The sequence below is a fragment of the Chlorocebus sabaeus genome, chromosome X (genome assembly GCF_047675955.1).
Source record: "Chlorocebus sabaeus isolate Y175 chromosome X, mChlSab1.0.hap1, whole genome shotgun sequence".
NCBI lineage: Eukaryota > Metazoa > Chordata > Mammalia > Primates > Cercopithecidae > Chlorocebus > Chlorocebus sabaeus.
Window position 1 is genome coordinate 80,549,292 of NC_132933.1, and position 27,065 is coordinate 80,576,356.

At 43.9% G+C, this 27,065-nt stretch overlaps 1 protein-coding gene across 1 annotated transcript; it reads right to left on the bottom strand.

Moving 5' to 3' along the window:
* Positions 1 to 7: 7 nt before the first annotated feature.
* Positions 8 to 15,528, bottom strand: PIN4 (peptidylprolyl cis/trans isomerase, NIMA-interacting 4). Its single transcript, XM_007992066.3, has 4 exons — positions 15,337 to 15,528; positions 10,968 to 11,041; positions 664 to 783; positions 8 to 188 (listed from the first exon to the last, which is right to left on the bottom strand). Exons 1-4 carry the CDS (start codon positions 15,476 to 15,478, stop codon positions 30 to 32), a joined length of 495 nt encoding a protein of 164 aa, XP_007990257.2. The 5' UTR covers positions 15,479 to 15,528; the 3' UTR covers positions 8 to 29.
* Between the last annotated feature and the right edge of the window lie 11,537 nt (positions 15,529 to 27,065).

Consider the following 27,065-nt stretch of genomic DNA (forward strand, 5'->3'; position numbering starts at 1 on the left):
ATAAAACTTATTCAGTCTTTCATATGATTTTATTTTCTTCCTTCAACCATAATAATATGATATCCAAATTTCGTCTTAACCGGTGGGTCTGTAAACACAGGCTTATCCATCCCACTTACAGGCAAGGCAAATGCTGCTTCTTGAAATGGTCCCACCATGGACCCTCTGGTCATCCAACCCAAGTCGCCCTGAAAAACCCAAAAGATTAAGTGATACCAAGTGGCCCTGAAGAGGGAACAGTTCTACTGTAGCTTGAGAGAATTTCCCAACATTTTGCTAAGGTTATGAGGTATATTCCTAAGAGCAATACAGGAATAGGCTCAATAAGGACAAATAGGTAGAAGAAGTCTAACTCTAGACTGAACACATAAGTACTCTCAACACTGCTGGACTTTGAAGTTAGCTGTGCAAGTATGGTCATGCCTAGGTTTTGACATAGGTGATCCTTATTCTACTATTCACAAGTTGGACATTTCTGCTTTGGAGATCTTTAAACCAAAATATGGCTACAACTAATGGTTGAACAAAAGAATGATCCCTACTTCTGTGTTTCTTCTGTGGAGGATGGATACTTTTATTTTATCTTATTTTATTTTATTATTTGTCATTTTTACTTTGCTTTCTTACCCTGAGAGAAAATTATAAATAATAAGAGCAACGTACCCCTTGCCTGGCTTTATCTTCACTATACTGTGAGGCCACTTCATTGAATCTCATCCCAGACTTTAACTTTTCCATGGCTTCCATGATTTTGCCATGTTTTTCACATAGAATGTGTCTGACCTGCAAGGAAAAAAATACATTCATGTAATACTTGGAGACCCAAATGACTCCTTAAAGTACAGCGGTTACAGTTGGATTACCCCCACCAGTTAAAACACACACACACACATTAGTTCATAGCAAGTAAAAATCCTGGAAATTTGCCCAGGACAACAACCACAATCCCATTCCCCATATTAAGATACAATGTCTCAGAGTCCTGATTTAGATCGAAAATAGGCATCTGGCTGTGGGAAGCTCCCATCTTTTTTTTTTTTTTTTTTTTTTTGAGATGGAGTCTTGCCCTGTCACCCAGGCTGGAGTGCAGTGGCATGATCTCGGCTCACTGCAACCTCCGCCTCCCGGGTTCAAGCAATTCTGTCTCAGCCTCCCGAGTAGCTGGGTTTACAGGCACCTGCCATCACACCTGGCTAATTTTTCTATTTTTAGTAGAGGTGAGGTTTCGCCATGTTGGCCAGGCTGGTCTCGAACTCTGGACCTCGTGATCCACCTGCCTTGGCCTCCCAAAGTGCTGGGATTACAGGCGTGAGCCGCCGCACATGGCTGGGAAGCTCCCATCTTTTACAATATACCTCCATGCTAACAGGAGGAAGAAACATGATACAGGTTGAGAGCTGTGGTTCTGCAATCAAATCCCACCTCTGCTGTATGAACTAAGGCATTATTTATTTATTTATTTATTTAGAGACAGAGTCTCACTCTATCTCCCAGGCTGGAGTGCAGTGGTGTGCTCTCAGCTCACTGCAACCTCTGCCTCCCAGGTTCAAGCAATTCTCTTGCCTCAGCCTCCCGAGTAGCTGGGATTACAGGCATCCGTCACAACGCCCAGCTAATTTTTGTATTTTTAGTACAGACGGGGTTTCACCATGTTGGCCAGGCCGGTCTCGAACCCCTGATTTCAAGTGATCTGCCCGCCTCTCGGCCTCCCAAAGTGCTGGGATTACAGGTGTGAGCCACCATGCCCGGCTGAACTTACGCACGTTTTTAAACCTCCAGGTGTTTCTCCACTTGTACATCGAGATGCAATGATAACAGGACCTATGTGTTCTGACAGGATTGTGAAGATTGAGATAATGCAGCTACCATTGACCAATGGCTATTATTTCATCAGAGTGAGGATGATAAGAAAAAACCTGCTAGAGAGTATTTCTTTCTTTTTTTTTGAAACAGCCTCCCTCTGTTGCCCAGGCTGGAGTGCAGTGGCCCGATCTTGGCTCACTGCAACCTCCACCCATGGGTTCAAGCGATTCTCCTGCCTCAGCCTCCCAAGTAGCTGGGATTATAGGTGGACACCACCACGACCAGGTAATTTTTTGTATTTTTAGTAGAGATAGGTTTCACTGTGTTGGCCAGGCTGATCTCAAACTCCTGGCCTCAAGTGATCTGCCCACCTCGGCCTCCCAATGTGCTGGGATTCCAGGCGTGAGCACACCGTGCCTGGCCAGGAAGTATTTCTTACTAAAAGAGACCCAATGTATAAGCCTCCCCACAATTCCACACTTTGAAAAGGAATCATAGGTTGAATATTAAGAACACCCAACCCTACTAAAGTATTCAAATTTGACCTATGTTTACATAAAGCCATGGATTTATAAAAACACTACTATCCTTAAAAATGATTTTGTCGCCGGGCGCGGTGGCTCAAGCCTGTAATCCCAGCACTTTGGGAGGCCGAGACGGGCGGATCACAAGGTCAGGAGTTCGACACCATCCTGGCTAACACGGTGAAACCCCGTCTCTACTAAAAAAAAATACAAAAAGCTAGCTGGGCGAGGTGGCGGGTGCCTGTAGTCCCAGCTACTCGGGAGGCTGAGGCAGGAGAATGGCGTAAACCCGGGAGGCGGAGCTTGCAGTGAGCTGAGATCCGGCCACTGCACTCCAGCCTGGGCGACAGAGCGAGACTCCGTCTCAAAAAAAAAAAAAAAAAAAAAAAAAAAAAAGATTTTATCAAGATAGTTGTTTGGCAGGATTTCTCATTTCACATTGAAATAGAATCACTTATAGTCATGTGTCACTTAACTACAGGGAAACATTATGAGAAATGAGTTATTAGGCAATTTTGTTGTTGTGCAAACATAACACTGTACTTACACAAACCTAGATGGTATGGCCAGCTACGCACCTAGGCTATATGGCATAGCCTATTGCTCCTAGGCTACAAACCTGTACAGCATATGACTGTACTGAATACCATAGGCAACTGTAACACAATGGTAAGTATTTGGGTATCTAAACATAGAAAAGGTACAGTAAAAGTACAGTATAAAAGATAAAAAATGGTACACTTATATAGGACACTTTACATGAATGGAGCTTGCAGGACTGGAAGTTGCTCTGGGTGGCTCAGTGCGTGGTGAGTGAATATGAAGGCCTAGGACATTACTATACACTACTGTAGACTTTTTTTTTTTTGTGAGATGGAGTTTCGCTCTTTTGCCCAGGCTGGAGTGCAATGGTGCGATCTTGGCTCACCGAAACCTCCCCCTCCTTAGCTCAAGTGATTCTCCTGCCTCAGCCTCCTGAGTAGCTTGGATTTACAGGCATGCGCCACCATGCCCGGCTGCCAGCTAATTTTTTTTTTTAGAGTGCAGCGGTGCGATCTCAGCTCACTGCAACCTCCACCTCCTGGGTTCAAGTGATTCTACTACCTCAGCCTCCCTAGTAGCTGGGATTACAGGCACAAGTCACCACACCTGGATAAGTTTTGTATTTTCAGTAGAGATGGTTTTGCCATGTTGGCCAGGCTGGCTTCGAACTCCTGACCTCGGGTGATCCTCTTGCCTTAGCCTCCCAAAGTGCTGGGATTACAGACATGAGTCACCATACCCGGCCTAATTTTGTATTTTTTTGTAGAGACGGGGTTTCACCATGTTGATCAGGCTGGTCTTGAACTCCTGACCTCAGGTGATCCACCCACCTCGGCCTCCCAAAGTGCTGGAATTACAGGCATGAGCCACTGCACCCGGCCCCTACTGTAGACTTTATACACACTACACATGTAAGCTACAATTTATAAAACACTTTTCTTTATTCAATATTAAATTAGCCTTAGTTTATTGTATCTTTTCAACTTTATACATTTAAAAATTTTTAAACTTTTTGACTCTATTTAATAACACTTGGCTTAAAAAACAAGCACATTGTGCAACTGTACAAAAACATTTTCTTCATATCCTTATTCTACAAGCTTTTTTTTCCTTTTTTTTTTTTTGAGATGAAGTCTCGCTCTGTTGTCCAAGGTGGAGTGCGGTAGCACGATCTCAGCTCACTGCAACCTCCGCCTCCCAGGTTCAAGCGATTCCTGTGCCTCTCAGCTTCCTGAGTAGCTGGGATTACAGGTGTGTGTCACCATGCCCAGCTAATTTTTGTATTTTCTGTAGAGACAGGGTTTCACCATGTTGGCTAGGCTGGTCTCAAACTCCTGACCTCAAGTGATCTGCCTGCCTCAGCCTCCCAAAGTGTTGGGATTACAGGCGTGAGTCACCACACCTGGCCACTATAAGCTTTTTTTTTTTTTGAGATGGAGTCTCACTCTGTCACCCAGGCTGGAGCGCAGTGGCATGATCTCGGCTCACTGCAAGCTCCACCTCCCGGTTTCATGCCATTCTCCTGCCTCAGCCTCCTGAGTAGCTGGGACTACAGGGGCCCGCCACCACGCCCGGCTAATTTTTTTGTATTTTTTTTTAGTAGAGACGGGGTTTCACCGTGTTAGCCAGGATGGTCTTGATCCCTTGACCTTGTGATCCGCCTGCCTCAGCCTCCCAAAGTGCTGGGATTACAGGCGTGAGCCACCGTGCCTGGCCACTATAAGCTTTTTTCCACTAAAAAAATTTTTTTTTAACTTTTTAAACTTCTTTATTAAAGACTAAGACACAAATACACACATTAGCTGAGGCCCACACAGGGTCAGGATCATCAGTATCACTGTTTTCCACCTCCATGTTCTGTCCCAAGGAAAGGTCTTCAGGGACAATAACATGCATGGGACTGTCATCTCCTATGATAATGCCTTCTTCTAGAATACCTCCTGAAGGACCTGCCTGAAGCTGTTTTACAATTTTTTTTTAAGAGACAGCTTCTAGACTGCCTCCTTGTTTCTGCTTCCATACTCACAAAGTGATTGTCTGCTACAATTCCTGGGAAAATGTACACTGCATTCATGGTCACAGATAGGGGATACCATCCACCATTTTATAAATGAATAAACGAGTATTCTAGATTCTAGTTTAGACAGTGCGACAAAGAGTTTGTAATTCCTGTGGGGTCTGCAAGTGTGACCAACCAACCGGCAACAGTGCATCTGTGTCTTGGAGAGCCAAGCTACAGAAAGTTTGGGAGTGATGACTATGGAGGTGGCAGCTGAAGTGTGGAATTCATGAGGTTACCAGGAAGGAGACGAAAATGAGAAGAGGAGAAAAGAAAGCTAAAGATAACCTTAGAGACTATTAATGTTAAAGCAACAAGTAAAGAACTCAAAAAGTGTAATAAAAAGGGGCCGGGCGCAGTGGTTCACACCTATAATCCCAGCACTTCGGGAGGCCAAGGCGGGAGGATCCCTTGAAGCTGGGAGTTTGAGACCAGTCTGGGCAACATAGCAAGACCCCCACCTCTACAAAAACTTAAAAAAAAATTAGCTGGGCATGGTGGTGTACATCTGTAGTCTTAGCTACTCAGGAGGCTGAGGCAGGAGGATCACTTGAGCCCAGGAATTGAAGACTGCAGTGAGCTATGATCATGCCACTGCATGTCATGCACCCCTTGCTCTGTGTGACAGAGCAAGAACCTGTCTCTTAATAAGAAAAAAGAAAAAGCATAATAAAAAGGAAAGGCCATATAGGTAGGAGAGAAGTGTGTGCTAATAAACCAAGGCAGGAGAGAGTTTCAAGGACGAAATGGTCAACAAGAGTTAAGTGCTGCAGAGACATCAGGTAAGAAGTATAATAAATAAAGTTAAGTAAAATAATGCAATGATAAAGCAATGATCTCAGAAAAAGGAGTTTCAGAAGAGTTTAAGTGCAGAAGCCAGAATGCAGCAGGCTGACTGAGGAAACAACGGCAAGTGGGAGGGTAATGTGTAACCTAAACGTGGGAGACTCTCTCTACTAATTTTGTTTGAAAAGGAGAAAGGGCTCTGGCTAGAGGCAAAAAGTGGAAGACATGTAAACACGAATTTTACGCTGGGCACGGTGGCTCAGGCCTGTAATCCCAGCACTTTGGGAGGCAGAGGTGGGCGGATCACCTGAGGTCGGGAATTGGAGACCAGCCTGGCCAACATGGAGAAATCCCATCTCTACTAAAACTACAAACAATTAGCCGGGAGTGGTGGCGGATGCCTATAATCCCAGCTACTCAGGAGGCTGAGGCAGGAGAATCGCTTGAACCTGGGAGGTGGAGGTTGCTGTGAGCCAAGATCACACCACTGCATTCCAGCCTGGACAACAAGAGTGAGACTCCATCTCAAAGAAAACAAAACAAAACAAAACAAAAAACAACATGAATTTTAAAGGTCCCTGGGCATATTTTCAGAATGAAGGGAAAGACCCAGGAAAAAAAAAAAACTGGTTGAAGACAGAACAAAAAAGAGGGTAGAGATAAATGAAGGAGCAAGGTTTGGTATTCAGAACACGGTTTGAAAAATTAGCCTTAAAGGAAAAAAGGTAAGGAGATAACTTTGTTGACAGGGGGCCGAAAGCCAGTGAGTTCCTGACGATAGGGCTGGTTTCCACTTTCTTGTTAAAATAATAAAAACCTTTAAAAGTTGATGAGTACTTACCTCATTAAATCCTCACACTAACCCTGTGAGACTAGATGAGTGTTTCTTAACCCTGGCAGCATATTAGAATCACCTCCAGAGCTTCTAAAAAATTTTGGTTTTGTTTTTTTGAGATGGAGTCTCACTCTGTCGCACAGGTTAGAGTGCAGTGGCACAATCTCAGCTCACTGCAACCTCCACCTCTCACGTCCAAGCAATTCTCCTGCCTCAGCCTCCCGAGAAGCTGAGATTCCAGGTGCACACCACCATGCCCAACTGATTTTTGTATTTTCAGTAGAGACAAGGTGTCACCATGTTGGGCAGGCCGGTCTTGAACTCCCGACCTCAACTGATACACCCACCTCGGCCTCCCAAAGTGCTGGGATGACAGGCACGAGCCACAGAGCTCAGCCCTTCTAAAAAAGTTATTGAAGTCCAGGCCCCTCTCCCAGAGATTCTGATGCAGTTGGTCTGGGCTGAGACCTAGGCACTGGTATTTTTTTAGGTGAATCTGATGTACATCTAGGGTTGAGAACCATGGAATCAAGTTCTCTGTTGACTGATGGGAGTGGGGTGGTGGATGGCTACAGGTGGGTGGTAAAGGATTGCTGAGCAGCATTGAGGGCCTAGGTAAAGTTAGAGACCAAGTTTTAGTGGTCCCAATCCCCAAAGCTATGAGACTTTCCAGTAGGGCCCAGCAGTTCTGGGGAGTTTTTTGTTTGTTTGTTTGTTTGTTTGTTTGTTTTTAACTGACTGAACCTCCCTCTCTTCCTCCCTCCCTCTCTCTCTCTTTCTTTCTTTCCCTTTTTGAGATGGAGTCTCACTCTGTTGCCCAGGCTGGAGTGCAGTGGGGCAATCACAGCTCACTGCAACCTCTGTCTCACAGGTTCAAGCAATTCTCCTGCCTCAGCCTCCCGAGTAGCTGGGATTACAGGCGCCCGCCACCACACCAGGCTAATTTTTTGTATTTTTAGTAGAGGCGGGGTTTTACCATGTTGGCCAGGCTGATCTTGAACTCCTGACCTCAGGTGATCTGTGCGCCTTGGCCTTCCAAAGTGCCGGGAGTACAGGCGTGAGCCACCGGCTGAATTTTTCTTTCTTAAGTAACTGTTTCAAATTTAAGCCAAGCTACTGAAATAAGTTAATCTATGAGCAAATATAATACTCATATTGGAATTATTAGTAAATATTTTATTTACATACTTATTAAAAATCAAGTATTAATACTTAAGTTGCCCCAAGGTAGACGTTTTCAAGGAAATCTATCTTTTCTTTTCTTTTCCTTCCTTTCTTTCTTTTTTATTGATGCACAGTAGATGTACAATTTCAAGGTAATGCAATAATCTAATACATTCATATAATTGGTAAAGATCAAATCAGTATACTTGGAATATCCATCCCCTTAAATATTTGTCTTTTCTTTATATTAGAACCACTCAAATTCTTCTCTTCTAACTATAGTTCTGATTTTAAGTGCATAGAAAGTAGACCATTGGATTGATCCTGAGTAGCAGGGGGGTGGATGCAGGGAGGTGGTCAAAAGAAAAAGAAACTGGACCTCCTCAATGCAATGATCAAGCCCTTAGGCCTAATTTTGCGTGTGCAGGGGATAGGAAAACAAACATGAAGCCTAGGACAAAGTGGGGAGATTAGGGTGGGCTCGAGGGCTTGGGTGTCTGCGAGGAGAAGAACAGAGGAACAGGACTGGTGGAGTCGGGAAGGGGAAGGAGGGAAGCTGTGGTCAGTGGGTGGGCCTCAGAATCTGCACAGCTTATAGCGACGAAAGGGCAGGGTGTGGGCACAGGGGTGGGGTCTGAAGCAGAATGACAGAATGTGAAAGGAGCTGAACCCTAAAAGGCTGGAGGGTCCCGGGGTCCCTCACCGACTGGCGCCTTCAAAAAACACTTGAAACAACCCAGCTGTTCTTCAACAGGTGAATGGTTCAACATACTACAGACATACATCATGGGATACAGGTTGAATATCATTTATCCAAAATGCTTGGGACCACAGTATTTCGGATTTGGGAATATTTGCATTATACTTACCAGTTGAGCATCCCTAATCTGAAAATTCGAAATCTGAAATGCTATAATGAGCATTTACTTTGAGTGCCATGTCAGTGCTCAAAAAGTTTCAGATTTTACAGCATTTTGCATTTTTGAGTTTTGGATTAGGGATACTCAACCGGTACTATTTAGCAATACAGAGGAATAAACTATTGATAAACAAAACCACTTGAATGAAATCTCCAGCAAATTATACTGGGTGAATAAACCAATCCCAAAAGGTTACATACTGTATTATTCCATTCATATAACATTCTTGACATTATAAAGTTACACAAATGGAAAACAGGTAAGTTGCTGCCATGGGTTAAGGGGGCTGAGGTGGGGCAGGAGGGAAGTGGGTATAGTTATAAAAGGTCAACAGGAGGGATCCTTGTAGTGGTAGGATTATCTGTATCTTGACTATACCAATGTCAATATCCTGTTTGTGCTATTGTACCATAGTTCTGTTAGGTGTTACCATTGGGAGAAACAAAGGAACACATATTATTTCTTTTTCTTTTTTTCTCTTTTAGACAAGGTCTCATTCTGTTGCCCAGGATGGAGTGCAGTGGCGTGATCATGACTCACTGACGCCTCGAACTCCCAGGCTCAAACAATCATCCCACCTCAGCCTCCCAAGTAGCTGGGACTACAGGCACACACCACCATGCCCAGCTAGATGTATTATTTCTTACAACTGCATGTGAATCTATAATTATCTCAAAATAAAAGGTTTTATAAAAAAAAAAATTTAACTCTAATCTACTTTCCTAGTGAATAACGTGCCACTCCTTTCCATATATCTCATGAGTGGCCACATTGAACTTATTTTTTCCAGAGAGGGTAAGACACCTCTTTAAAGCCATATGCACCAGGTGTGGTGGCTCATGCCCCTATAATCTTAACACTTTTGGAGGCTGAGGCGGGAGGATCGTTTGAGGTCAGGAGTTCAAGAACAGCCTGGGCAACACAGTGAGACTCCATCTCTACAAAGATAAAAACAACAAAACAAAGTTTTTGAAAAATTAGCTAAAACCGCCGGGCACGGTGGCTCATGCCTGTAATCCTAGCACTTTGGGAGGCCGAGGCAGGCGGATCACCTGAGGTCAGGAGTTCAAGACCAGCCTGGCCAAGATGGTGAAACCGCATCTCTACTAAAAATACAAAAAACTAGCTGGGTGTGGTGGCGGGCACCTATAATCCCAGCTACATGGGAGGCTGAGGCAGGACAATCGCTTGAACCTGGGAGGCGGAGGTTGCAGCGAGCCGAGATCGTGCCATTGCAGGCTGGAGCCTGGGCAACAAGAATGAAATTCTGTCTCAAAAAAAAAAAAAAAAAAAAAAAGAAGTAGCTAAAGCCATATGCAGTGCAACAGTCTCTCAGGTTAGATGCTTATAAAAGCATGTAGCCAAAATTACCCTAGAATATCCCTTTATGAAGATGTCATATGGGAGACCAGCATGTCAGCTCTCCTTTAAGCCCAGACATAGCCAGACACACTCTACTCTGTAACAATGACCACTTCTTCAGTTGAGCACCAGTTGAAGTCACTGGGTTGTGTTCAGGGGCTATGTTTTATGAAAACTTATCTTTGGATACCAGAACCCCACTTCACATGATTGGATGCCCATACAAGAATTCAGGGCAACTACAGAAAAGCAGGTGCATGTCTCTCCCTCTCCCTCTCCCTCTCCCTCTCCCTCTCCCTCTCCCTCCCCCTCCCCCTCCCTCTCCCTCTCTGTGGGGCATAGGTTCATTGAATAGAAGAGCGGGCAGAACAGCCCACACCATTTACATGATCTCTCTTTTTTAGGCTACACATGTATGGCTGCATTTATATGATGCAGTTCTACTGCTAAGCTTATCATACAGCAAGGAAATATATATCTTTACCGAACTGCTCCCAAGTAGCCTGTGATAACAAGGATCATCTCTTACTTTTTATTTATTTATTTATTTTTGAGACAGGGTCTCGCTCTGTTGCATAGGATGAGTGCAGTGGCACAATCATGGCTCACTGCAGCCTCGAATTCCCGGGCTCAAAGAATCCTCCCACCTTAGCCTCCTGAGTAGCTAGGGCCACAGGTGTGCACCACCACATCTGGCCAATTTTTTTTTTTTTTTTCAGTTATAGGGTCTTGCTATGTTGCCCAGGCTGGTCTCGATCTCCTGGGCTCAAGTGATCCTTCCGCCTTGGCCTCCCAAAGTGCTGGGATTACAGGTGTGAACCACTGCGTCCAGCTCCAATTTTGTGTTATTTTGATTTTATACCAGTGTCAGGCTGGCCTGGTAGAATGAGTTAAGCATTCCGTCTTTTATGTGTACTAACACATAAATGGAATTTATATTTAACATGGAAAAAAAGGAACTAGTAACTCACCTTTACTGCATTGCCACCACCTTTGGGACCTTGAGCCTTCTTGTCAGCACTGTCACTCCCAGAGGCTGCTCCCCCTTTAGAGAAGAGATGACAGGTACTCATTTAAACTGCACCTCCATGTTTACGGACAGGTCCAACACACAACGGGAGGGGATACTTCCATCATAACGCCACACTTCAAAAGGGAACTCGGCCAGACACTTTACAACAAGGGTATCCAATCTTTTGGCTTCCCTGGGCCACAATGGAAGAATTATCTTGGGCCACACAAAATACACTAACACTAATGACAGCTGACGAGCTAAAAACAAACAAACAAAAATCACAAAAAAATCTCATAATGTTTTAAGAAAGTTTCCAAATTTGTGTTGGGCTGCATTCAAAGTTGTCCTGGGCCGTATGCAGCCCGTGGGCCATGGGTTGGACAAGCTTGCTTTACAACATCAAGCTAAATTAATCTGACTCATCTTTCTTCAAACAGGAAATCTGTGCCTTATATAAACCTTCACAGAAAATGGATACACAAATGAGTGTGCTAATAGGTAAATGAAAGCTCTGGAAGCCTGGCCCAGATTCTCTGCATGCAATTTAACACCCTGCCTTCTGAGGGCAGACTCTTAAGTTCTTGTAAGAGTTCTATCAAGTATCACAACTATGTGTTTAAGCATCACAATTCCAGTAAGTAAAATCTCCAAGAATATATTTTTTAAAAAGATCAAATTTCCCACTACCCATTTTTGGCTAAAGAATACATTCATGTCCAAATTTCTAGAGTCTACTACATTGCCTACTGATGTCTTCCTAGAACCATTAGCAGCATCTTACATTTTACTAGTATGTCATGTTACTACTATGGTAACTTCTGTGTCAATGGCAGCCTACGTACTGCTAGCGGCTGATGTTCCTAATAATTACAGTTGAATTAAGGGTTCAGTTCAATAAACATTTCCTAAACAACTACTGAGTTCCAGGCACTGGGAGTACAAAGATGAACAAGCCATGTACCTTCCTTCAGAAAACTCATATTCTAGTGAGGAAGACAGATCATTTCAGGAGAAAGCAGGAGATGCAGAGATGGTTATGGACAGGGGGCTGTGGAGGCACAGAGGAACACTGGAGCCAGCCAGGAAGGTTTCCTGGATGAGTAGGAGCTGGTTAGCCAAAGAAAGGATGAGGAGACATTCCAGAATGGGGGAAACGACATGGTATGTGTAAGAAATTGTATGGATGAAGCCAAATCTGAGGTGGGAGAGCACTCAGATGAGCCTGCCTGAGGGAGGTAGCTGAGGGTCAGGTCATTGAGGCCTTTTGGCCCCATTAAGGAGCTTGGGATTTATCTTAGACGTAATAGGGAGCCATTGAAAAGTTTTAAGCAGGAGTCTCCATCTTGCTTGTCTTAGTATCTCCAAGCCTAGCACAATGCCTGGCACACAAAAGGTATTTTAATAAATGTTTGATTAAACTGAAATCCCCAAATACTGACTACCAAAACCCTAAGAAAATGCTACTGCCAAAGGAGTGTTATTAAATCAAACTCCTAACTGGGTTTGCTGTAGATCTGCTCTTGAATGATGATGCCTTCCAGTTATCCCATCCTCTTCCCCACTGGATGCTGTCATCTTCTGACTGCCACCTCACTGCCTGTGATTTCCTAAGGACTCTGGCAACAGCTTTGGGCTTCCTCTCCACCCTCACTCCTGCCATTACCTTGAGTGACCTCACCATCTATCTTGAGGAATCTCACAGTTCTAGGTCTCTTTCCCGAATGTCATGCTCTCTACTCCAAGCTACCGGCCCCGGGGGCACACAATGGAACTGTGCCACTCAGAACTAGTTGAGTCTCTGGCTATAACCTCCTGTCCTTCCAGCTTTCTCATGTCTCATTCCCACAATACTGGCTCTGACTTCACAGAACCTCCCCCTCGACCCCAGTCCCTTTGTCCTGCTACATTCACCTAGACCACCAGACCTCTTTTCACCTTCCCACTCTGGACCCCATGCTCGTTCATCTGAACTGCATTCCCACTGGCCCTTGTAATTCCCTTGTGTTGCTATCCTCCTATCATAACTGCCTAACAAAACCTCAACCACGGCTTAAGGCTGCACCTAGCTCTTTTCAATCCTATATTGTGCCAGTTGCATGGTACCACGTAAATCAGACTGTGAATATTATGTAGTCTACAAATTCATGGCCTTTGATCTTAGTCAGGCTCCTAGCCCTGAGGGCACTTCTTTTACTTTTGTTTCATTCCATCTCCCATTACAATATTCCAGACCTTTATCACTCTCCTTAAGATGCCTACTGAGTCCCTGCCCCTCCATCTCCTTTCCTATGACCTCAAGCATAAGGTGTCCCTGCTCCCCCTAGGTCCTGGATTCCATTTTCTCCTAAATCTCACTCCTCTGTACCTTTACCTCTTTTACTTTACTGGATCCTTAGCTTCACTCCCAAGTTTTCCCCATTCCAAAGAAGCAAAGAAAATAAAACTTTCTCTTAATCCTCTGTCCTCCTCTATCTACCATCCCATTTCCATGCTTTTCAATTAAAACTTTCCAAGAAGTCCAAATTACCACTTCCCAGTCAGTTCTATAGTCACTGCAATCTGGCTTTTGTTTCACTGAAATCACTTTTACCCAAGGCCACCTCTAATTTCCAAATCTGCCGTGCTTGATAGACTATACCCTCTCTCTTTAAAACATTCTGGTCTCTCCCGCCTCTGGCCACCATTCTGCACTCCCTCTATCTGTCTGCCTTTCTCTGCCTGTCCTAGATCACATCCTCTGCTCTCTGCTCTTTTAATTCTATAAACTCACCATGGATAACTGCATACATTCTAATGGGCTCAACTACCATCTATAAGTTAATGACTCCTAAAACTTACATGTACAGTCTAGACCTCTCCCTCAAACTTCAGACTCAAATATTCAACCACTTCCTGACTACATCTCCACTGAGATGTCCCACAGACACCTCAAAGCCAATCTATCTGAAAGTGAATTCATCAGTCTCATCCCTGCTCCTCATGTATCCTTGATGTTAGCCTGCAGGACCTGCAACAGGTTAGAAATCCAATCCATAAAACAGAATGATCGTTGATCCTCCCTCACCACCCCTCCCCAACCCAATAAATCACCAAGTCTTGACTATTTCACATCCTAATATTTACAGAATCTTTTCTCTTTTCTCAGTTCCCACAGCTACTCCCTTAGGTCAGTCCACCATCATCTCTCACCAAGACTACCACAACAATCTCATTACAGGTCTTTCTGATCCTTAACAGTCCTTCTTAGCACCACATATAGCACTCTCCATGATCTGGTCTCTGTTTCTGTTTTCATTCTCACCACTTGCCATTCTGCCTTGAGTTTTTGCTCCAGCAACACTACACTGCACACATCATGCTGTTTCCCACCTCAGTGCTTTTGCTGCTGGACCCCAAGTTAGGAATGCTTTAACCTACCCTCAATGCTCATCTTGACCTCTGCCTAATTCGTCTCCAGGAAGCCTTGTTCCCCAGCTAAATGAAGCACTTCTCTCAATTTCTATTATATCCCATACACATCCCTCAACACTACATTTAGTACAGTGCTTTATGATCACTAAGCCTTTATCTTCGGGAGCTCCTTAAGGCCAAAATTTTTTTTTTTTTTTTTTGAGACAGAGGCTCGCACTGTCGCCCAGGCTGGAGTGCAGCGGCACGATCTCGGTTCAATTGCAACCTCTGCCTCCCGGGTTTAAGCGATTCTCCTGCCTCAGTCTCCCAAGTAGCTGGGATTACAGGCGTGCACCACCATGCCTGGCGAATTTTTGTATTTTTAGTAGAGACGGGGTTTCGCCATGTTGGCCAGGTTGGTCTCGAACTTCTGACCTCGTGATCCACCCTCCCTCGGCCTCCCAAAGTGCTGGGATTATAGGCGTGAGCCACCGCACCCAGCCCTCTGTCTTATTTTTATATTCTCAGCGCTTAGCACTGTGCCTCACACATTTCTGTTCAATGGATGAATGATTCCTTCCCCGATGGAGGGCATGTCATTCTGTAAGCATTAAAGTGAACTTTAAGGACCATAATCAATGTGTACTTCTTATTACTGACTTTTGATAAGACCCAATTTTAGAGCTCTAATAACCCCTCAAAATAGCAGCCCTAAAGTCATCGCCTCCGAGGAACTATCCCCACCAGATTCCATTACCCATCAGGGCGCTCCCTGAACCGTAGCCCAATGTATTCCTACAGATGGAATCGATGGGGCCACTGTGGGGCCACTGGCTACCTGCTGCATTCGTCCCGGACTCCGGAGATGGACTGTCTGTTCCCTCCCTTCGCTCCTCACCCGCCCCCATTCTCCTGGATCGCTCTGGCCGCTCTACCTTTCCCCGCTTTTCCAGAACCACTTTTCCCTTTGGGCGGCATCTTGGAAGCTTGTTGTTGAACTCTGAACTGCTCCCGTTGCTGTTCAAGCCCCCTTACACCGCCATGGGCATGTCCTAAACAAATGCCTGAAAGCCGCATCTCAATTGACCGTTCTTATTGAGGCTCCGGAAGCAGGCACAGCTCGGGGCAGACCCTGTCCTTTGGCCCTTGGACCAATGGGGCTGAAGATGTCTGACCAATAAGACGCTTCGGGCCGAAACAAAGGCGGAGGGGCGGAGACAAAGGCTGGATTAGGGCGGGAAGCCCCGCCTCTGCGCTTTTTGTGACTTCTTTCACGCACCGTAATTTGCACCAGATCCCCCACTCCCCACGCTCTACCCCCGAAACCTCCAAGCTTTTTTCACGCTTGCGCAGTAGGAGCCGCGGGGGCCTCTGCAGTCCCTCGGCGCCAGCTCTGGCCAATCCCGCGGGGCCGGCAGACAAAGGGAAGCAGGAAGAACAGTGGTGGCGGCCAACTTCTGCTGTCTCCTCCTACACATAGGGTTGCCCTCCCTGGCAGTTTTTCGTTTGTTAATTTTATTCTGCAGTTGTAGCTAATTGGGTTCAAAAGGTAGTTTTTTAAAAAGCCTGTTACCCTTTTGCCTCTTGCAGAGCTCAGTCATGGAGAAACATTGGAAGCAGTCTTAAGTGCTCCTCAGTCGGGTACTGCTTAAATAACGTTTTAGCCACACAAAAATATATTATACAACATTAAAAATGACGGTTTTGAACAGATAGGGGAAATGTTTTTAAGACCAAGATAAAGAATATGATTCCTTGTAAAAGAAGTATATGTAATGTACTGTATGGTATATAAATATAAAGGAGAGGAAAGCTATACAGCAAGATGTGGCCAGTGGTGCTAGTACATACAGGTCATCGTGTTTGTTTCTGTGTATTTTCCAAAATTTCCATAATGGTGCAGCATAATGTAGTAAAAGCATGGATTCTGGAGCCAGATTGCCCAGTTTCAAATCCCTGCTCCAAATCTGTCTACTAGCTCCATGACCTTGAGGAAGTTACTTCACCTCTCTTTGGCTCAGTTTCATCATCTGTAAAATGGAGTCGATGATAATAGTACCTACTATTATCCTATCAGGTGTTAAGAGAATTAAACAAGTTCGTATCTGTAAAGCACATAAAATGATGGCTTTCTCATATTAATAGTGTTTGCCTAAGATGAAGGGGTGGCCTGCCCCTCCACACCTGTGGGTGTTTCTCCTTAGGTGGAACGAGAGACTTGAGAAAAGAAATAAGACACAGAGACAAAGTATAGAGAAAGAAAAGCAGGGGCCCAGGGGACCGGCGCTCATTTTACAGAGGACCCACGCCGGCACCGGGTCTCTGAGTTCCCTTAGTATTTATAGATAATTATCTTTACCATCTTAAAGATAAGGGAGTGGCAGGACAATAGGATCGTTTTTAGGGAGGAAATCAGCAGTAAGACATAAGAACAAGGATCTCTGTGACATGAATAAGTTTAAAGGAAAATCCTGTGCCTTGAGATAAACCTTTTAGCAGCATTGTTTCATCCTATCACATGGGGATAAACCTTGGACAATACCTAGCTTTTCTAGGAACAAAGACACACCCTGCACGCCCAAAATCCATTAAACCTTGAGTTACCACAGCACATGTCTCTTGCAAGGACAAGGTTGGGGGTAGGGTCACAGATTAACAGCATCTCAAATACAGAACAAAATGGAGTCTCTTATGTCTACTTCTTTCTATATAGACACAGTAACAGGCTGATCTCTTTCTTTTCCCCACATAAGATAAATGATTTTTGAATGTGTGCCCACACACTTTTTCTCCCCTTACAATCCCTCCCACCATCAATAATTTGTATATGATATGTCAGGGCATTTTCTCCACTCCATGAGAGAGCTGTCCTAGCTTGCCACTGCCAGCCAGAATGTAGAGGTCTTCCAGCTCAGAGTTTAGTTTTTGGATGCAGCCTTGCTGGACCTGGAGATGCTTCATGCTCATACCAGGGACTCAGGTATTTCTGAGATTGTGCTCATCCCCTACTCAAGACATAACATGGAGCCCCCTTATGTTTGGCTGCTATAAATTCTGGACACATTTTGGGCACTCCTTGTTTCGGATTGGGAGTGATCAACTGCAGAGGACACATCTAGTGGTGAGGGGATCATTGCTCTGCCACTTCTGAGGTGGATCCTGCCCCTGTACTAATTTTCCAAGTTCGGCTGCGAGATGGAGGGTCGGGGGAGTCGGGATTGGGGGTTGACGATGACAGTGTAACCTTGTGTTCATCAGGTTATCTATGGCCAAGAGGCCCAAGAGGAACCTTTACTTTTGATTTTTCATTGGGAAGAGCCTTTCCTGTGACCACTGGCTATGGCAGTTGTGAAGTAGGAATGAAGCAAACTAGAGTTCAGATCCCAATGAACAGCCAATGTCTGTCAATGGCTGATGTGCCTGGCAAGTGCTTAGTGCCTGGAACACTGTGAGAGTTCTGTGCATTCCAGCAGATAATAACAACAACAATGATAATACGCAAGCCTGTGTCCATGGCTGAATTTTTCAAGCAAGCCTGAAGGCCAACAGCTCCAAGGGGAAAAGAATGGGCATAGGCCTGCTGGAGGTTTCAAGGTCAAAAGCACTTTAAGACAGATCTCAACTATGCAGTATGCATTACAAAAATGGGGCAGGTATTATGATACAATTTTAAGTATTAGTTCTGAAATGTGAGTTTAACTTTCATTTTCTTCAGTTTATATTATGTTCTATCACTTGACATTTTTTATTCAAGAGAAAAAGACAATAAACATAATTTGAAAAGCAAATCATAGAAAAGCCAGCTTCTATTCAGGGTTAAGTCTGCACCAGTCTACGGAGGCAGACTGTGGAGGAGTCTGTGGAGCAGAGTGACAAATTAACTGAAGAGAGAGGGCAGGGGGAGCAAAGAGGAGAAAAATTCAGCCTTGAAACCATGGTAACATCTGCTGGAGTGTGCACTGAGACTCAGCCAGCAATGGCTGCCAGTTGTATTTTCTACTAATTATCTCATCAGGTTCATTCTTCTATGCATTACTTGAGGAAAATCAGGAAGAGAAGCTGGCAGCCATCTTCCCAGGACAGAGGTTCACAGACCTTGGCCCAGACTCACATACTGCCCCACCTAACCTGCTTCACAGCCAAAGAACTACAGTTTCTTTACTATTTGAGATCCAGCGGAGCTTATTGTGCAGGGGAAAGCTTGAAGCAACAAAACACAGAGATCTAGTTGATCCCATTCATAGATGGTCATTGCATAGGGAACTCTGGGCCCCAGACTCTGGGAACAAGGGCAGGAAAAGGTCATGTTTGGAAAATGAAGACAGGAAAAAAATCAGTACATAGCGGATGAGATCAGCCACCTATAAAAGTAACTACTTATCGTGGCAAATGGACATAGGTATTGATATTAAATATATTGCTGATAAGACTGATGTATCTCCGGGAGTCCAGTCAGTGGCCAGATAATTTTCTTTCTTTCTTTTTTTTAATTATACTTCAAGTTCTAGGGTACATGTGCACAACATCCTGGTTTGCTACATAGGTATACATGTGCCATGTTGGTTTGCTGCACCCATCAACTCGTCATTTACATTAAGTATGTCTCCTAATGCTATCCCTCTCCCAGCCCCCCACCCCCCAATAGGCCCCAGTGTGTGATGTTCCCCGCCCCGTGTCCAAATGTTCTCATTGTTCAATTCCCGCCTATGAGTGAGAACATGCGTGTTTGGTTTTCTGTCCTTGTGATAGTTTGCTGAGAATGATGGTTTCCAGCTTCATCCATGTCCCTGCAAAGGACACGAACTCATCCTTTTTTATGGCTGCATAGTATTCCATGGTGTATATGTGCCACATTTCCTTAATCCAGTCTATCATTGATGGACATTTGGGTTGGTTCCAAGTCTTTGCTATTGTGAATAGTACTGCAATAAACATACGTGTGCATGTGTCTTTATATGCAGCATGATTTATAACCCTTTGGGTGTATACCAGTAATGGGAATGCTGGGTCAAATGGTATTTCTAGTTCTAGATCCTTGAGGGATCACCACGCTGTCTTCTACAATGGTCAAACTAATTTACACTCCCACCAACAGTGTAGAAGCCTTCCTATTTCTCCATATCTTCTCCAGCATCTGTTGTTTCCTGACTTTTTAATGATTGCAGTTCTAACTGACATGAGATGGTATCTCATTGTGGTTTTGATTTGCATTTCTCTGATGACCAGTGATGATGAACATTTTTTCATGTGTCTGTTGGCTGCATAGATGTATTCTTTTGAGAAGTGTCTGTTCATATCTTTTGCCCACTTTTTGATGGGGTTGTTTGTTTTTTCCTTGTGAATTTGGTTTGAGTTCTTTGTAGATTCTGGATATTAGCCCTTTGTCAGATGGGTAGATCGCAAAGATTTTCTCCCATTCTGTAGGTTGCCTGTTCACTCTGGTGGTAGTTTCTTTTGCCATGTAGAAGCTCTTTAGTTTAAGTAGATCCCATTTGTCTATTTTGGCTTTTGTTGCCTTTGCTTTTGGTGTTTTAGTCATGAAGTCCTTGCCCATGCCTATGTCCTGAATGGTATTGCCTAGGTTTTCTTTTAGGGTTTTTATGGTTTTATGTCTAGCATTTAAGTCTTTAATCCATCTTGAATTAATTTTTGTATAAGGTGTAAGGAAGAGATCCAGTTTCAGCTTTCTACATATGGCTAGCCAGTTTTCCCAGCACCATTTATTAAATAGGGAATCCTTCCCCCATTTCTTGTTTTTGTCAGGTTTGTCAAAGATCAGATGGTTGTAGATGTGTGGTGTTATTTCTGAGGCCTCTGTTCTGTTGCATTGGTCTATATCTCTGTATTGGTACCAGTACCATGCTGTTTTGGTTACTGTAGCCTTCTAGTATAGTTTGAAGTCAGGTAGCATGATGAGTGGCTGAAAAACTTTCTAACCCACTTCATACTAGGTAATGAAGCTTTAAGTGACTGGGTTTCCCTTTTTTTTTTTTTTCGGAGACGGAGTTTCACTCTGTTGCCCAGGCTGGAGTGCGGTGGCACTATCTCGACTCACTGCAAGCTCCGCCTCCCAGGTTCACGCCATTCTCCTGTCTCAGCCTCCTGAGTATCTGGGACTACAGGCGCCCACCACCACGCCCGGCTAATTTTTTGTATTTTTAGTAGAGACGAGGTTTCACCGTGTTAACCAGGATGGTCTCAATCTCCTGACCTCGTGATCCGTCTGTCATGGCCTCCCAAAGTGCTGGGATTACAGGTGTGAGCCACTGTGCCCAGCCGTGACTGGGTTTTCAAAAAGGACTTCAGAGAGGAAGGCTCCATCTGTGTTTGTCCAGCATTATCTAAGCAAAAGAACTACAGTTTCTGGAAGACCTTACTATACCAGTATCTCATGAGGTGGATTTTGTTTTTTAGAGGCAGTGTTCACTTAAGACAGTGGAAAACAACCAACACAAATTGCACATGTACTGTGAGCCAGGAGCTTTCCCTTCATGATCTCTTTTAGTTTTCACAACAGCCTTATTTGCCAAATATTACTATTGCCATCTTTTTTTTTTTTTTTTTTTTTGAGACAGAATTTCGCCCTGTCACCCAGGATGGAGTGCAGTGGCACGATCTGGGCTCACTGCAACCTCCGCCTCCTAGATTCAAGCAATTCTCCTGCCTCTGCCTCCTGAGTAGCTGAGACTACAGGTGCCTGCCATGACGCCTGGCTAATTTTTGTATTTTTAGTAGAGACGAGGTTTCACCATGTTGACCAGGCTGGTCTCAAACTCCTGACCTCAAGTGATCTGCCTGCCTCGGACTCCCAAAGTTCTAGGATTACAGGCATGACCCACCCCACCCAGCTCTATTACCATCTTAAGGCTGAAGAAACAGGGTCAGAGAAGTTAAGAAATGTGCCTCAAGTTTCACAGCTAGCTAGGGTCTGTGGCAAGGTTGGGCTCCGAACTCGTCTGTCTCTCTTCCAAGTTGGTACCCTCTCCGTGATGCCATGCTGCTCCAGGCTTTGCCATCCCCTAAATGAAATCTAAAAACATCCAGTTCTCTTTTTTCTGAGAGCATGTTCACCAAATCAGCTCTCCAGGGACCTTGAGGCATTTGGGGACACTCTGTGCAAGAGGCCCCAAGGTCAAGTTATACCCCCAACATAAGACATAAATAAGCCTTTCGCTTACGCATCAGTGTGTTATTATGAGTAACGTGGAATGTGCTCTCCTCTGCCTGCTGTGCTGGACCTTCCAGGCTGCAGAAGCACAGAGGCAAGGAGAAGGAACATAGTGTGGGTGGGGGACAGTGGGCAGGGTACTGTAGGCAAGGAAGAGAGGAGCTGCTGGAGAAGAGGTCTTCTGCATCCTCAGCCTTGGGCACTGGTCTCCATGTTCAGTGGATTCTGCCTCCTAAACAACACTTCTCCCTGCCCCCCATAATTTTATGGTGAACAGTGAACATTTTGCTAGATTTGCTTTATCACATATTCACCCATCAATTTATCTTATTTTTGTTGCATTTCAAAGCAAGTTATAGACATCAGCACACGCCATCCCTAAACCTTCAGTCGTCATAATGTTGACTAGGAGTCACTAATTATCTCTGGCTTGTCGTCTGCCCTCCCCGCCACTGCCATAGCCTTCTGCATATTCTCTAGACCATCAGAACAGCCTCCACATTGATCCCTCTGCTGCCAGTTTCACCTTCTCTTCAAACTACCTTCTGCGGCATCTCAGAGGGAGGTCTTAGAAACAAAGACCTGATACTGTGACTCTCCCAGTTAAGACCCTTCAGTGACTCCCCGTTGTCTGATAGGACACTGTCCCACTTTTTAACCTGGAGGCCCAGGGGCCATTATACTGACATCTGCACCCTCATTTCTTGCTAGTCTCCACTGGGCTCAACCATACCAAGTTACTATTTACAGGCCCTATCTTAAGACTCCATGCTGATCTCTCTGCCTGGAATGCTTTCCCTTATTTTTGATCTAGCTAATTCTTATTTACCTTTCAAGACTGAGCTCAGGGGATACCTCCTTCCTGGAAGCCTTTTCTGACCCTCTTCTTTTTCCCAGGCTGGCCTAGACGCTCCTCTGTGCTCCCAAAGTACTGTATGCTTATCCCCAATGATGTATAATTTCTATTATTTTAAATTTGTGAAGTTTTGTTTTATGAACCATAATGTGGTCTATCTTGGTAAATGCGTCACGTGTACTTGAGAAGAATAGGTACTCTGCCATTGTTGAGTGGAAGATTTTATACATGTTAGTTGGATCCTTTTGGCTGATGGTGCCATTGAATTCTTTCATACGCTTCGTAAATTTATTTTTGTTGTTGTTTTTAATTTATTCATTTGGCCTTTTTGCCTTTTTAAAAATTATTATTATTATTATTGTTATTATTTTGAGACAGAGTCTCGCTCTGTTGCCCAGGCTGAAGTGCAATGGTGCAATCTTGGCTCACTGCAACCTCTGCCTCCTGGGTTCAAGAGATTCTCCTTCCTTAACCTCCCCAGTAGCTGCGACTACAGGTGCGAACCACCACGCCTGGCAAATTTTTTGTATTTTTAGTAGAGAGGGGGTTTCGCCATGTTGCCTAGGCTAATCTCGAACTCCTGAGATCCGGCAATCCACCCGACTGGTCTCTCAAAGTGCTGGGATTACAGGTATAAGCCAATAAGCCTGGCCTAAAAATAATAATAATAATAATAATAATTATTATTATTATTATTATTTTGAGACAGAGTCTGGCTCTGTCACCCAGGCTGGAGTGCAGTGGTGCCATCTCAGCTCACTGCAAGTTCCGCCTCCCGTGTTCACGTCATTCTCCTGCCTCAGCCTCCTGAGTAGCTGGGACTGCAGGCGCCTGCCACCACGCCTGGCTAATTTTTTATTTTTTGTAGTTTTTAGTAGAGATGTGGTTTCACCGTGTTAGCCAGAATGGTCTTGATCTCCTGACCTTGTGATCCACCTGCCTCGGCCTCCCAAAGTGCTGGAATTACAGGTGTGAGCCACAGCGCCCGGCCTAAAAATTATTTTTAATTGACACATAATAATTGCACATATTATGGGGTACAGTGTGTAATTTCTATACCTGCATACTATGTATAATGATCAAATATGGTAATCAGCATATCTGTCCCCTCAAACATTTATCATTTCTTTGTGTTGAGAATATTCAGAATCTGCTCTTGTAGCTATTTGAAAATACACAATAAATTGTTGTTTATTGTAGTCACTCTATAATGCTATAGAACACTGGAACTTATTCTTCCTATCTAGCTGTACTTCAGTGTCTGTTAACCAAACTCTGCCTGCTAAATTTCTGTCTACTTATTTCATTAGTTGGTAATGGAGGGGTATTAAAATCCCCAAATGTAATTGCAGATTTGCCTATTTCTCCTTTCAGCGCTATCAGTTTTAACTTTAGATAATTGGAAGCTGTATTATTAAGGACACAAATGTTTAGGATTGCTGTGTTCTCTTGATGAATTGGTCATTTGATCATTTTGAAATCACTTTCTTGATCCCTGGTGATATTTGCTCTGAAATCTACTTTGATATTCACTTTGGCATTCCAGATTTTTCTTTTCTTTTCTTTTCTTTTTTTTTTTTTTTTGAGACTGTCTGACTCTGTTGCCCAGGCTGTAGTGCAGTGACAGAATCACAGCTTATTGCAACTTCTACCTCCTGGGCTCAAGCTATCCTCCCACCTCAGCCTCCTGAGTAACTGGGACTACAGGTGCCTGCCACTATGCCGGAATTTTTTTTTTTTTTTTCATTTTTGGTAGAGATGGTGTTTCACCACGTTGCCTAGGTTGGTTTCAAACTCTTGAGCTCAAGTGATCCACCTGCCCTGGCTTCCCAAATTGCTGGAATTACAGGCATGAGCCACCGCCACCCAGCCCCAGCTTTCTTTTGATTCATGTTAGCATGGTAAATATTTTTCTATCTTTTTACTTTTAACCTATTTGAGTCATTATACCAAAGTGAGGGCTTTTTTTTTTTTTTTTTTCAGGGACCATAGAGTTGAGTCCTATGCTTTTTCTTTTAAAAAAAAAAATTCTTTTCCTTTTTTTTTTTTTTTTTTTTTAGAAGCAGAGTCTCACTCTGTCACCCAGGCTGGATGCAGTGGTGTGATCACAGCTCACTACAGCCTTGAACTCCTGGGATCAGGTGATCCTCTGGCCTCAGCATCTCAAGTAGGACTACAGGCATGCACCACTACACCTGGCTAATTTTTTAAACTCTTTCTGTAGAGATGGGATCTCGCTGTGTTGTCCAGGCTGATCTCGAACTCCTGGGTTCAAATGATCCTCCCACCTTGGCCTCCCAAAGTGCTGGGATTATAGGCATAAGCCACTGTGCTCTGCCCTCTGTGTTTTTTCTACTTAATATGACAGTCTTTCCCTTTGGATTGGGAATGTTTAGATGCTTTGCATTTAATGTGATGATTGATATGGTTAGATATCTATATAGTTTCTCTTTGTTCCATCTGTTCTTTGTTCCATTTTCCTCTTTCTTTGCCCTCTTTCAGATTGAGTTTCCTTCCTTCCTTCCCTCCTTCCTTCCCTCCTTCCTTCCTTCCTTCCTTTCTTTCTTTCTTTCTCTTTCTCTTTCTCTTTCTCTTTCTCTTTCTTTCTTTCTTTCTTTCTTTCTTTCTTTCTTTCTTTCTTTCCTTTCTTTCTTTCTTTTTCTTCCTTTCTTCCTTCCTTTCCTTCCTTTCCTTCCTTTCCTTCCTTCCTTCCTTCCTTTCTTCCTTCCTTCCTTCCTTCCTTCCTTCCTTCCTTCCTTCCTTCCTTCCTTCCTTCCTTCTTCTTTCTTTCTTTCTTTCTTTCTTTCTTTCTTTCTTTCTTTCTTTCTTTCTTTCTTTCTTTCTTTCTTTCTTTCTTTTCTTTTCTTTTCTTTTCTTTTCTTTCTTTCTGATAAAGAGGCGGGATCTTGCTCTATCGCCCAGGTTGGAATGCAGTTGTGAAATCATAGCTCACTGCAGCCTCAAACTCCTGGGCTCAAGGGATCCTTCCACCTCACCCTCCTGAGTAGCTGGGACTACAGGCACATGCCACCACCCCGTGCTAATTTTTAAATATTTTGTAGAGATGGGGTCTTTCTATGTTGCCCAGACTGGTCTCAAACTCTTGGCCTCAAGCAATCATCCCAACTTGGCCTCCCTAAGTGCTAGGATTACAAGTGTAGGCCACCATGCCTGGCCATGTATTTTTATGACTCATTTTTATCTCCGTTGTTGGCTATTATCTATAACTTTTTGTTGTATTATTTTAGAGGTTGCTTTAGGGTTTATATTATAAATCTTTAACTTGGCCAGGCGCAGTGGCTCATGCCTGTAATCTCAGCCCTTTTGGAGGCTGAGGCAGGCAGATCACTTGAGGTCAGGAGTTCAAGACCAGCCTGGTCAACACAGTGAAACCCCATCTCTACTAAAAATACAAAACATTAGCCGGGTGTGGTGATGCACGCCTGTAATCCCAGCTACTCAGGAGGCTGAGGTGGGAGAATCGCTGGAACCCAGGAGGCGGAGGTTGCAGTGAGCCAAGATCGCACCATTGCACTCCAGCTTGGGAGACAGAGCAAGACTGCGTCTCAAAAATAAGTAAATAAATAAACGTTTAACTTTTCATATTATACATTCAAATGATATACCACTTCACCTATAGCATAGGAACCTTACAAAGGTATACTTCCATTTCCCTCCTCTGGCCTTTGTGTTATTGTCATTATGTATTTTACTTATCTATGTCATAAACCTCACAATATATTGTAATTATTTTTGCTTTAAATAGTCAATTATCTTTTTCATTTTAAACATTCTTATTTTCAAATAATTATAGATTAACAGGAAGTTATAAAATAGTTCAGAGAGGTTCTGGGTATCTTTCACCCAGTTCCCCCAAATGGTTACAACTTACATAACTATAGTACAATATCAAAACCAGGAAATCGACACTGACATAATGTGTGTGTATGGTTTTATGTCATCTGATGCCCCGTGTAAGTCCATGGAACTACCACCAAGATACAAAACTGAGGCGGGAGAAAAGGGTCTGGAGGCAGGGAACCTAAGGTCAATTCACGCTGACTTCCCAGAACTGAATCAAAAGGAAAACCCCAACTTTCTACACCTAAGTAACAAAAGGACCAGAAGCTACTCCCTTTGCAACATGCCCCTTTTCTGCATGGCAGATGGAAAATTGAAAGTACCTCTAATTGGTTGCATTCTGCAACCAATCAGATGTTTGCATAGGAGTGTAACTTTGTAAGTTCACTTCAGCCTCTGATTGTTGCTTTCTACAACCAATCAGTCTGATTGCGGGCCAAGTCTTCCTTTGTGTAGGAGTGCAACTTTGTAACTTCACTTTAGCCTCTGATTGCGGACCACTACTTACTTCATTTGCATGGAGTGAACACCAAGTGGCCAATGGGAAATCTTAGGGGTTATTTGGACCCCAGAAGATTCTGTAACTGGGCTCTTGAGCCCCTGTGCTTGGGGCCTGCTCCTACACTGTGGAGTGTCTTTTCGTTTTCAATAAATCTCTGCTTTTGTTGCTTTATTCTTTTCTTGCTTTGTGTGTTTTGTCCAATTCTTTGTTCAAAATGCCAAGAACCTGGACACCCTCCACCAGTAACACAACTATCCCATCATCCTCATCTCTAAGC

Excerpts from the sequence above, each read along its gene's own strand:
- PIN4 (XM_007992066.3), bottom strand. The coding sequence starts at position 15,478 with ATGCGGCTTTCAGGCATTTGTTTAGGACATGCCCATGGCGGTGTAAGG. Across the intron at positions 11,042-15,336 it reads TTCTGGAAAAGCGGGGAAAG|GGGGAGCAGCCTCTGGGAGT; the intron begins GTAGAGCGGCCA and ends TCTTCTCTAAAG. Across the intron at positions 189-663 it reads AAGATAAAGCCAGGCAAGGG|GGCGACTTGGGTTGGATGAC; the intron begins GTACGTTGCTCT and ends TGGGTTTTTCAG.